The following is a 13,558-nucleotide window of genomic DNA, read 5'->3' on the forward strand; positions in this document are numbered from 1 at the left end:
TGTAGCCTATTTTTTAAAGGTCTAAATAAGTGTTGACAGGTTAACATGTACGATTGTGACATCAGGCATTAAAAATCCAAATATTTATTTATCCTCCTCTGAATTGTGTTATAATCTGCATATGTACGGGATGACAATAGTTTCAAATATTAACACTTACTGTATAGCTATATAGCTGCATAACTACAAAAAAAATCATGTGGAGCTGTAAATCCATGCAATATAGAAAATACCCAGCGGTGAAGTGAAATGAACATTGCTTAAATATGCAATTGAGCACATAAATACTATTTACTATAGATCAACATAACATCTGTTTTAGTAAAAGAAAAGAAAATAATCAAAATACATTTTTGCATACAAAATAAATGTAAAGATGTATTTTTTCACCATTGCAAGGTTCCCATCATACGCACAAAACATATGGTCAGGGCGTGTGGGCTGTTAGTAGCCTATTATTGTCTTATTTGTCACTGTTCAGTTCATGATCTTTATATGTAATAGGAATAATATAATGAATCATGGCCAAGTCATTTAATACATATTTTATTCCTAAAGGATTCAGAAAGTTTCAAATTAATAAAACTTGTACATCAACTAGCAAATGTCTTTAATTCTGACATAAAACAAGAAATTTAATAATTCATAGCAGGGATTTATGTGTATAGTCAGCAGGATACAAATTAATACAGTAACAATGCATGACTTTTAACTTCTTGTTGAAACAACTGTCAAAATGGATGGTGTGCAACATGACTGTTTTGAACGAACTACAGTAGGAATGAAAAATGAAGAAAAAAAAAGAAAATTGTGCAGATATATGCTTGGAAAATAAAATATATATTTGTATAGAGCAAAGACCACTTATATTAATTTAAAAAAATATATATTTCTTATTAGATTATTAGTATAAAACAATTATGATCAAATTGTCACCTTGCATTCATTACTGTAAGGTGCATGATACCATTAGAGCAGTTTACCATGTTGTTTCATTGAAGATCACGTGCGATTACATCAAACAGGTTCGAAAATATCGCAGTGTCTGTGACTGCTGGAGACAGGCTCTGATCATGTTGCTGACATGCTCATATTTGACGAACATCAGCGACCGCAACAAGCACCGATTTGGCGGCGATCCAGTGGTTGTGTCGCAGACCTTGGAAATCTGTCTGTGTGTCACAGTTATGTTCTGTTAGGTTCTGTTGTCATGGACTTTCAGTTTGTTTTCATTTGTCACGTGTCCTGGGTTACTCTCATTATTCATATGTGTCAGCTGTGTTCTGTTAATTATCGTTTGTGTTCACTACTTAATTTGTTCCTTATCCTGCATTCCTGCTCCAATCTTCATTATGTATTGATGTGTTTGCACTGCCTTTCTGCTCACCCTTTGAATTCATTATTAAACTTTGTCGTCTTCTTCGTCTACCTTCCTGCAACCACCTATGACAGAAGATCTCTCACCTTCGGCTCCACCAGAGACCCTCAGTCTAGTGGCTGCAGCAGGTTTCTCCTTCCAGTCGGCATCGCCTCTGTCCTCGGTCACACCGTCGTCGCCCCAGCCCTAGGGTACTCTGGCTCCACCTACGAGGCTCATCGCTGCAACATCGCCTAGGTCTCCTGCACCAGCAGGTTGGTCATACCTCAGATGTCGTCAGCCAATCCAGCAACATCTTGGCTCCTCCCTCCCTCCCTTGGGCTGTCGGCACTAGGAAGCTCTGGATCTGTGCCATTGGCCAACCACCATTGTTACCGTCAGGGGATCGTCGTCCTTCCATTTCCATCCCTTTGCTCGTCGTCTTACCATCACCATCCTTTTATGTTGTCCTGCCTTCTCCAAGCCTTCACAACCTCCTGCCATAATCCCTCCACACCTGCCTCTCATCATGCTTTCACCATCACCTTGTCCTCCTCCAAAGCCCCCTCCGACCCTCCCTCTGTTCTGCCATGGCATGAGGTCACGCCTTGCCGGAGGGGGGCGTTATGTCACAGTTATCTTCTGTTGTCATGGACTTTCAGTTTGCTTTCATTTGTCACGTGTCCTGGGTTACTGTCATCATTATTTAATTACCATCATCAGTTCTGATCTTTATGTATAGATGTGTTTGCACTGCTGCCTGCCTTTTGGATTCATTATTAAACTTTGTAATTTGGAACTATATTTGTCTTCTTCGTCTACCTTCCTGCAACCACCCGTGACACTGCGACAGCAAAATCCAGCCAAAAGTTGTGTAGTATGAGCCTACCTTAAAGGAACACTCCACTTTTTTTGAAAATTTTCCAACTCCCCTAGAGTTAAACAGTTGAGTTTTACCGTTTTCGAATCCATTCAGCCGATCTCCGGGTCTGGCGGTACCACTTTTATCATAGCTTAGCATAGTTCATTCATTGAATCTGATTAGACCGTTAGCATTTCACTCAAATGACTCATAGTACATCAGCAAAGTTCCTTGATTATTACGCCAGAATGAGAGTATAGTTCCTAGCCATATCGGCCTAGAAAATTGCAACTTTTCATTTTCTGTCAGTCAGTACACGATGTAACTACAGAAGAATCAAGTTTTAAATAGGGAAAATATTGAAACTCTTTGGTCATTTTTGAGTAAGATGCTAACAGTCTAATGAACTTCAATGAACAGCGCAAGCTGGAGGGGACTCTTCCGTCAGCTGCTTTCTGATTGGGTATGGTTTCGTTTCATGAAATAATCTCCAGAGCGTGCGTGCGTTTGTTCTCGGGTTTCCGCCACACAACAGGATTTCTGATCGTAAATATTCAACATGTTGTAGTGATGGGAAGTTCGAATAATTTTACTGACTCTGACTCTTTTTTTTTTCCAAGTAATTTCGTTCATTTCAGCAGAATATAATTACATTTTTATTTTTTTATAAAGCTTAAAGAAACAGAGCAGTGAATGAAATTCTAGGTTGCTTATAAATGCTATATCAGATATATATAATAACAATTGTCCAGAAATCAATTTCAATATTACATTGAGAACTCATCCTCTTTCTTGTCTTCAGGTTCCGTTTGTTTATGTACGTGTGAAGATGATCACTCAGCCAAGTTTTTCAGTAAATATGTGCCTCTGTATCAGAGATGAAACTTGAGGACACACGACCTGTGCGTTATGTGTTTGGGTGAGGAGCACGTGTGTCTTTTTTTCCGTAGAATCTGACTTTATAATGAATTTAGCTGTATCTCTCAATTGTGAGAAAAAAAAAAGTCTGATCAGAATTGTGAGCTAAAAAGTCGCAATTATCTTTTTTTTTTTTATTCTGTGGCAGAAACAAGCTTCCTGCTTTCTAATGGTGTATGGCTATATAACGCAATTGAATTAAAGGTACAGTGTGTACATTTAAGCGGCATCTAGCGGTGAGGTTGCGAACTGCATCCAACGGCAGCTCACCTCTCGCACCCCTTCCTTTTGAAACAAAATAGAGAAGCTACGGTGGCCGTCTGGCCGACACAAGTCAAAGATGTCGTCATCTGAGACAGCATAGAGTACATTAGCCAGTCAAACAATGAGGTTTCTTCTTACTTCTAACAAAGAACGGTCTCTGCTTCTAATAAACCAGACAACTACCACTACTTGTATTCAGCGTAGTGACGATGCAAACTGCCTCTAAAAACACAAATGATTTAGAAGAAAAACAACATAGTGACTAAACTCGCTCTGTAGAGTGTTTATCTGTTTAGGGCTGCTGTAGAAACATGCCTACGCATAATGGCAACTTGACATGGACCTGTGGTGTAAGAGACATACTGTAAATGGCTTATTCGAAGGTCTTTATACACCACTGAAAACATAGTTATTTATATTATATTGCATTTCTGTCAAAAGATCCTCCCAAATTGGACAATGTCATTAAATTGTCATTATTAGCGATTATTGTTCAAACATAAATTAATTAATTAATTCAATAATGCTAGGGCAGCTGGCAAAACAATGCTGCTGAACTCCACTGGAAGTCCATTTATTAATCTAATTTACTATTTATTAATTTTTAAAAATATTTCTACACAAAGCAAAAGTGAAGTTGTTTATTTGAAGGTTATTTTCTTTTAGAAATACTTGCATTAACACTTCCAAAATTGTAGTTAGCCTACGAAAGTTATTGTCATTACATTCAAACAGTGCTAACTTAGCATATGTGCAAAGTGGCAATCAGATTCCAAAAATCAAGTACTTGTAATTAGAATAAACTACTTTTAAAATACTTAAAATACTCGTAATCAGACTGCAGTTACTTTTTTTTATGGATTACATGATTACATATTATTTACACAATGGCAGTAAGTTGTTCACAATTCATTGATTCTCTTAATTTTTCATCTTTTTAATGTTTATATTTTTTCCTAATATACCGCTTATATACATTCGTGATATATATATATATATATATATATATATATATATATATATATATATATATATATATATATATATATATATATATATATCAGTGGCGTGCGGTGGTGTTCTGAAATGAGGCGGCACATTTTTTTTTTTTATGAATCAATGTAAATTCATGTGCATTACTCTTAAAGTTGACACATCTTCCTTGTTAAATGAACATTACTTTACAGTACATCAAAAAAGAAACATATACAATTCTATTTTGTAATTTTATATTAACAATGTAATGTTTTATTTATCAAAACCAAGTCAATCTCATCAATTTAGTGTTTTAAGCATTTCTACATTCGTTCCAAAATAATAACTAAATGCAATAATAATTTTAACAATATATGTTATGTGTATTGCGGTTTTTCTTTTTGTCAACCTAGGATATTTTGGATCATCAGTCATGCTCCATTAACACCGTCTGTCACAGACACGAATTGTATTTTTAATTTCACCAAGCTGATTGCACTAAAAACCCCGCAGTAATCATGCTTTCAGTCCATTTCAAGTTTGATTTTGACGTGACATAAAGCAGTGATATCTAACTGGGTGATCTGTTTACTATCCCTGCGTTCCAATGTCCATACTATCCATCCTAAATAGTATGTGAGATTAAAATAAGTGTGTCCCAAAGCATAGTATGTTGAAAAGAGTATGCCAAAAGTCCCCGGATGGTCTACTATTTCCGGTAGATTTTCGAAGTGTGGATCCGTTCACACTATAAATGCTAATATTGCCCACAACCCATTGCGCATTGGACGAGGATTCAGAACTACAAACACGAGTAAGAAGTGTTAAAAAACTACAAAACATGGCGGATACGCGCGATCGACGCTGAGAGATTTGAGTGACTAATAATCAGTTTAACCTGATAGAAAATATATATTTAATGTTACCCGTGTTATTTTTCATCTGCAAATACCAATGTGGACTTTTATAAAGATCCGAATGGCCATTAACTTTTAAATGCATCATTATGCATAAATATTAGGACAGTTCTCCACATGAAAGACCCGCGACTGCAGATCAACGTGCTGTATTTCTCTCCGATACTGTAGGAAATTAACTGTGGAGGATGTAAGATGATTGACAGGCCAGTTTACGGTGACAGGATGCGACAGAGAGAATTGACGCGATTGTATGACGTGTTAGTATGTCCCAAAGCTTGTCTACTCTTTTGCTACACACTCAAAAGTAAGTACTTTTTGTTCACAGAAAGAGTACATACTTTTAGGGCGTAGTATAAGTAGGCGAATTGGAACGCAGCATTAGTCTTCCGATTGACGCCATCATTTGTTCATTCAAGCTGACGCGCGAAAAGCGCACGTCAACAAGAGGCGGGATTTATCGCACAAACCAATCCAATCACAACCAATTACATCCAATCATAGCGCGATGGAGACATTGCCTCCTCTCACGTGACTTTTCCCTATTCATTCTCAATTACCCCCCTCAATTATTTAAAATGGTTTCCTATGGACCTATGAGACGAAAGGGAGGCATGACTCCATAGACTGTAAAGCATGACTCCTCTGTGTCACTTTACCTGCGGGTGTCGCTGTTGGGCAGTGTTCCTTAAGAAATACGCGTGACTTGCGCTCTTTTTAATGTCATAATTTGTAATATTTGTGTTGTTTTATATGTAATATGGATTATTTTCTCATCCTATTTTTTTTGAGGAGGCTCTGCCTCCCTTGCCTACTCGGAGGAAACGCCCCTGATATATATATATATATATATATATATATATATATATATATATATATATATATATATATATATATATATATATATATATATATATATATGTGTGTGTGTGTGAAATAATAATAATAATAGTACATTAAATATAGATGAAATATTTGATGTAGCAGTGATATTGCTGTGAATGTTTTTCAATATTTGTTCTTGTGATGTTGCTGTTTTCTAAATTGACTTAATTTTAAGTAAATATGTTTTAAAATCATAAGATGTGATATTGTTTTATTTATTCAGTGTTACAATCAGCAAACACTAACAGGTACGTTAGTGTTAGTATTTTGAAGTATTATAATATAATATAATATGTCTCTGATCTAAAAACGAATAAACAGTGAACTTGGAACAAATTTCGATTTGTAGTAACGAAAAGGCGTGCTTAAAAATAAGACCGCCCTTCCTTTCGCTACTTTCGTATGAGAGCGCAACTGATGGGTCTTTTATTTTGACATAGAGAATTCCAGTGAAGGCTTCGGCGTAATTGACGGAGGCTTCACGGCGGCCGAGGACCGTTCACAACAAAGGCGAGAGGCAGATTTTTATTTGGTCAACACAGTTTCATCAGATAACCGCTAAATTATTCAGAGTCAGAAAAAGAAAAAAACGACCGCTATCGTCGTGCTAATTGGGTAAGTAGGTAATTTAGATTTTATCGGTGAAATGACTTGTTTGTAACGACATGCAGTAGGATTATTAATACGTTTATGTGTCAAAACAACAAATCGACTAGTTGACAGCGGTTAAATTGCGTTTATTTCTTAAAGTTATGCTTGTAAACGGTATGCCTCCGATGTAACGTCTTGGTTTATAATGACAAGTTGCCAAGCTAACTCAGTTATCATGACTGATCTGAACATAAGCGAGCTAGAAAAAGCGGACAGCTCATGTATTGATTTTATAATTACAAGTAAGAGATGCGCTTTCATGCGCAATAAGGAATGCAGGGAAAATAAACCATCGAGCTTTTAAAACAGTCGCTGAAAACACGCCCCGGTGACTATTTTTGTCGATGTAAATAATGTTTTGCAAGACATAACAGCACAGTCCAGTTGTGATTTTCTCGTGATTCGACTGTGTATCTATGTAATGTGTATGTAAATGACAGAGGCTGTAAACACGTCGCCCTGCCTCTTCTAGGAAATCGACGTTTGGCTATAAACAGCGCAAAGAATCTGGAGCAGCACACACACAGCAGCTGACTTCCTGCATGCCGAGCATTTCACTCTCCAACTGGAGAAATTAAACGTTAACTTATCTTAATACCCTTACAAAAGTTGCCATGGTAACCATAGTTTCCGCTCCAAAATGCCATAGTTACTACAGTTATTGTTGCTACTGATAAGCCATCAAAGATTTAATATGAGATCTGCTTCAGGCAGTGTTCGTGTTTTTCAGTCTTATTTGTCTTTTAAAGGAGCAGTCTGTATTTTTTGCTTATTCAAAATGTGCACAAAAAGGTAGCACTCCTGAGAAATGTCATAAAAATAATGCACATCCACATAAAAAGAAGACTGCAGATAAATCAGGCTTCTAGAAAAGGCTATTTTATTCTACATGGAGTGGGTCGCCCACTTGTGGGTGCTGCCATGCTGACATCACATGACTAGCCTTATGCAATTGAAAGAGATGCCAATAACAGATAAAAGTTTTTCATATGTTTTAAAAACAGACATATTTTAAAAGCACATCTTAACAAGCTAGCACAAATCAACAAACATTATTTAAAGTACATTATATGGATGCGTGTAGTATGAGATATCGTACAAAACAAGAAACAAACAAGCTAAACAACTTATTATGTGCACTTTTTTTGTGAATGCTATTGAAATTTCTATAGTATTATGGGAGTAGCAAAGTGTTTTATGGTGAAAACTATGTTTGGCATGATATTATCTTGACAAGAACATTAAAATGGGGCACTTTTTGATATAAAAATAATAAAGTTATGGTGGCTTAACACACACATAACCAAGTGGCTTTCTGATTTCCAGATGTTTAATGATTGGTGGTTTGGTTTCTTTTATTTGTGTATATTTTGCAATGGAGAAGCTTAAAGAGAATGTTCATTCAAAAATGAAAATGATGTCTTCTTCTTTCTTTTTTTTCTGTGGAACATAAAATAAGATATTTTGAGAAATGTCTTGGTGTTTTTTTTTTTCCCGATACAATGGAAGTGAGCAGGAATCAAAACCATGGTTTGGTTACTGACATTATTCAAAATATCTTCCTTTGTATTTCACAGAAGAAAGAAAATGTCTTGCGGGTGAGTAAATAATGACAGAAATTACATTTTTGCATTCACTATCCCTTTAATGTTGCGACACCCCTCTTTAAAATATAGTTCACTCTTAACGCTCTATATAAGTCAACTCAAGACCACCCAAAAGAGGTTAGCCATGAAACTAGGCCAGTTGAGTCGTGTTTTACCCATGAGGTTGCCTGTCTGTGGTGAAATTGAGTCTGTTTTTGTAAATGGCCCTATTTATTTTTTCTGCGTTGAGATACTACACCCATAATGCCAGTGTAAATATGAATACAACTGACACCTCAGGTGTCCATGATGACAGATGGCATTTGTGGGGGCATAACTTTTGCCCTGCTGAATCCTGCCCCTCGACAGAACCTGCTCGCAGTAGGCCGACAGCAGTTGGCGGAGGGAGCCGGAAGCCCCTAGTGTTCCTGGAGGAAGTCTGTTTCTTTCCTCACAAGCTCCTGCAGAGACTGAGTCAGTGTTGTTGAGACAATTAACCGTCTGCTTCTGATCCAAGACCTGTTTTAATTTCTCCCTCTGGAAGGTTGACAAGGATTTGTGTAGATGCGCTGGTTTTAGGTCAGTTCTCAGAGGTGTCTATGCTCTTGCAGGTCTTCTAAAGGGCACACATGTGAAGTGGGACATGTTTAACATCTGCTTCTGTCAGGCCTCTCCTGTGGTTAACACGTGACTTTGTTTTGTAAGTGCTGTTTGGTGGCGAGTCAGTTCTTTCCTACAAAGCACTTAAGGCCTGTTCCTGCAGGTTTTGACTGCATGTGGTTGAAAAGTTTATAGGTTTAATAGATCTTCAAATAAGATTTATTTATTCTAGTTTTGCACAAAAACATGCCCTGTGGTGGATTTAGATTTTTCCGATGTTTACTATGACCATGTATGTACACAAGGAAATTCAGTTGTTGTCAGTTTGCCTTTTAGAGCTTAATCCTGTTCTGTACACACATAACTCAAATGCATTCTACAACCGTATTAAAAAATTCAGATAGTGACAACTGCATTTACAAAAATTTGTGTGTATGGAGCCAACCTGAACAACTAGTTGTTAATGATGTATAAACACATATCAGAGATCTTTCTCTATTCTGTATGTGCGGTACAAGAAAACCACAGGGAAAGAGGCTTGACTCGTACGTGTTGCCAGATCTTGTTAGAAACAACACCAAACAAGAAGAAGCCTGTAATAAACCGAAATAAATCCAAATACTTTAGATTGAAAATAAGACCAAAATATTGGGATCCGCAATATTCGCAAGTGTCTGTTGACAGTGGTTTGGTAAAAAATTGTAGAACATAATGAGTCTTTGGTCGCTGTAATATTACTTCGGTCAAAAATAGTGGAACAACCTAGCACCAGAACATTGGAATTATTGCAATTTTAGGAGCGAGTTGTGTTCTGTACACACACGGAATGATAATTCAGGGCATTCACTCCCATATTTAAATGCATTTGTTACTCCTGAAACTTTACAGTCTTTACAGTCAGGGGTATTCAATTCCACTCCTGCTCCTGAATGGCCACTGTCCTGCAGAGTTTAGCTCCAACCCCAATTAAACACACATGAACCAGCTAATTAAGGCCTTACTAGGCACACTAGAAACAAGTTGGAACTAAACTCTGCAGGACAGTGGCTCTCCAGGACCGAACTTGGACACCGCTGGCCTATATGATGTAGCTAATGCCTATCTGATGAAGTTCTCCATACAGTGGACACATTGTTTGCGTCATTCTTCTTCCCAGGAAGCGCACCATGTCAGCTATCTGTGGGCCCACAGGCTGAAGAGGTCTGATCGTTCTGGAGAGCTGGAAAGCGAGAGATGGGGAACACAGCTACCAAGTTCCGTAAGGCACTGATCAATGGCGATGAGGTTCTGGCCTATCAGCTCTATGAAGGCAACCCTCAGTTCAAAGAGTCACTAGACCCGAACACCTCATATGGGGAGCCGTACCAACACAACACCCCGCTCCATTATGCTGCCAGACATGCCATGACACGCATACTCAGGTAAGACATGGTTTCTCCAGTAATATTTAGTGTTTTGGTTATCTCTAGCAGTTAATGGGTCAATGGCACTGTTTTGGCAACTATTAATGTATTATTTTATAAAAATTTCATTCATTTATTAAAATACATTTCATACAATGACTTGAATACACCTCTTCTATGATGAGCATGTTTTCAATTTCTGAATTAAAATGAATTTTGATATATTTGAGGGGCATAAAATAAAAAATGTCAGGGTGATATAACTGAAATCCTTAAGTATTTTGGCATAGTCTTTTATAATTATTTCTTATGAAAAATATTACACAAGTATATGAAATCATCATGAAAAACCTGTGTGCCAAGGTCAATATGTGTCATAAAATATCTCATAATTTATGGGTTTTCTGGTTGTAAAATTTCATGTGGTGCAACCACCTAAAGATGTAATGAACGTAATTTATGAATTAATAATTTGTTATATTTGTTAAAAGTCAAGTCATTGAACTGTAACTTTTCTTGAAAAAAGTGTTCAAAACCTTATTAAACCAACAATCATGAATACAGAGGGAACAATTTGAAGAATTATGTGAAAAAAAAAAGTTTTTGCGGGTCAATGACTCTTGTAAGTCATTGACCCGCATGACAATTGAATCTGACGCACTCGTAGGCCATCTGTCAGGCTCCAGTCGTGATTTTATAAATGATGGTTTCCTTGGTTCATAATGCTTTCAAACTGTTAGAAGTACTCAAATCATGTACAATCACATTCTGCTGTTTTTCCTGTCCAGTTTGAAACGCTTTGGCCTAAGAACTGAAGAACTTTAGAAGCCAAGCTTTGAAAGTTATTTTAAGGCAAACCAGCTGTTTCAACTACAAAAGTGCTGAAGATTCTGGGTCTGAATCAGCAGACCAGTGTTGCTCAATTTATATTTGTTGGAAAGAGACTTTGGAAAGTTATGTGTTCTATCTGGGGGTGGTATGGTGTCAAAATAACCATCAACTTGTACTTGTTTGTATCATCAGAATTTTAATATCGATACATCCTTAAAATCTGTTTCTGAAGCAAAACTACTAAATGTGTTTACCATTCCCAATATTTAAGTGCTTTTTACCATTTATTTGTGACTTACCATACTTTCTTTTTGCAGGTCCTTCCTCTTCAGCAAGGATGGGAACCCCAACAAACGTAATGTGCACAATGAGACCGCACTGCATGTGTTGTGCATGGGCCCGCATATCCTGCTATCTGAAGGGGCGTTGCAGCCGCGACTGGCCCGGCCCTATGAAGATGAACGCAGGCGGGCTGAGTGCCTCCAGATGATCCTAAAGTGGACTGGTGCTAAACTGGATCGTGGTGAATATGAGAGTGCAGACGTCAGTGCCACCGATAACAAAAAGAACACGCCATTACACTATGCTGCTGCCTCAGGGATGAAGACATGTGTAGAGGTATTAAAACACATTGTAGCCTAGGTGCTTGTATCTGTCAAAATGTGCACTGACACCATTTTTCTGACTCAAATCATTCACTCATTCACTATTCCCTATGTAGTGAACACCATATAGAGAATAGGAAACAGTTTTTGGACACAGCACTTGCCTACACCGAAACAGGTATAGCACGATACTAAGGGTACGTTTACATGACAACGGTGTACTAAAAACTGAAAAGTTTTTCCTTTGCCTTTTTGCGTACAGACTACAACGTTGTCAGGTTGTCAGACTGAACAGGTAATACACACGCACACAACGTTTGAAACCGTTTTCAAAAGTTTGTGTTTTCAGGCCCCCAAAACGCACACAAAGTTTTCTAGGTTTTTAGTTGAAAACGGTGTTGTGTAAACGGCCCCTAACATCTCTCTGTATAGGCAGATCGTGGAGACATTTTGATCGTTCATGATCTGATATCGTCATATCACATATATAGACCTCTGACCTGGAACATTTGGAAATCTTGAATGAAGTGTTTGTTTTGACAATAGAGATGATTAAATCATCTGTGTGCAGAAGCCTAAGAAATCCATTCAAAAGAAAGGTAATTCCTAAAAAGTGTGCAAGTTTATTGGGTAATGCTTTACAATAAGTTTAAATATGTTTTTAGTACCTTTCTGGGCACTGAAAGTGTAAATTAACTTATTGGCTATAGAGGCCTAACTGAGCCATAGGATTTCATCAAAAATATCTTAATTTGTGTTCCAAAGGTCTTACGGGTGTAGAACGAAATAAGGGTGAGTAATAAATTACATTATTTTCATTTTTGGGAGAACTAACCCTAAGTATTTACCCTCATGTCGTCCCAAACCCGTAAGACCTTCATTCATCTCTGGAACACAAAAGATATTTTCGATGAAATCCGAGGGTTACTGAACCACACATTGGCAGAAACGTCATTGTACCTTTTGAGGTCCAGAAAGGTATTAAAGACATTGTTAAAATAGTCAACGTGACTGCAGTGGTTCAACCTTAATGTTATGAAGTGACGAGAATACTGTTTGTGCACAACAAACAAACAAAAATAACAAATTTATTTAACAACGTTTATTTAACTGTTGTCATACGCAGTTGACGTAGTGAACGCAGTCTTGGCTTCTGTGTTTATGTCAGAATGCTGGCTCAGAAATGAAAACGCATTATTTTTACATTACATTATTTTATTTTATTTATTTTTATTATTTATATTTATATTTACATTATTGCAGCACTTCTCCTCCCAGTCTGTCTGAAACGCTCTTTTTAGTTCCTGTCTCTATGAAGCTCCTCCTTCGGAAAAGTGCAATGTGCTCTGGTTGCTCTGTTGGACCATTGTGTTGGACTAAAGGTTAATAATTGCTGTAAAAATTAGTTCAGGTTAGTTAATGTATTAACTAATTTTAACAAATAAGACCTTATTATTAAATATTTCCCAACATTATTGTAAAATCTAACCATTTCCTGTTTCGAAACATCTTGGAATGGATCCTCAATCCTTTACCCGAACTCAATTTTTTCTTCCACATCTGCATTTCAAGAAAGAAATGTGTTGATATTTATGCATGAATGGTACAGTATGTTTTCATAGTTCAATGAACTCTTATCTCAAAAGATCCAGGAAAATTTGATTCCTCACATCATGACCTCATAAGTCTATTGATCTTTCCACT

General features: G+C 37.1%; 1 protein-coding gene across 4 annotated transcripts in view; it reads left to right on the forward strand.

Annotated features, from left to right (window-relative positions):
* The first annotated feature begins 6,633 nt into the window (after positions 1-6,633).
* The window catches only part of ankib1b (ankyrin repeat and IBR domain containing 1b), a 33,780-nt gene continuing 26,855 nt past the window's right edge, over positions 6,634-13,558 (forward strand). For 3 of the 4 annotated variants that reach the window (XR_010896574.1, XM_067402551.1, XM_067402567.1), the window contains exons 1-3: positions 6,634-6,793; positions 10,172-10,436; positions 11,567-11,867. Coding sequence is in view for 3 of the 4 variants with exons in the window: in XM_067402551.1 (XP_067258652.1) it covers positions 10,249-10,436; positions 11,567-11,867 (489 nt within the window). In the remaining variant the exon portion in view is untranslated. Of the gene's footprint in view, positions 6,794-8,409; positions 8,428-10,171; positions 10,437-11,566; positions 11,868-13,558 lie in introns of those variants that run through there. The other variant, XM_067402559.1, reaches the window with a different exon arrangement.

Source organism: Chanodichthys erythropterus, chromosome 2 (genome assembly GCF_024489055.1).
Source record: "Chanodichthys erythropterus isolate Z2021 chromosome 2, ASM2448905v1, whole genome shotgun sequence".
Taxonomy (NCBI): domain Eukaryota; kingdom Metazoa; phylum Chordata; class Actinopteri; order Cypriniformes; family Xenocyprididae; genus Chanodichthys; species Chanodichthys erythropterus.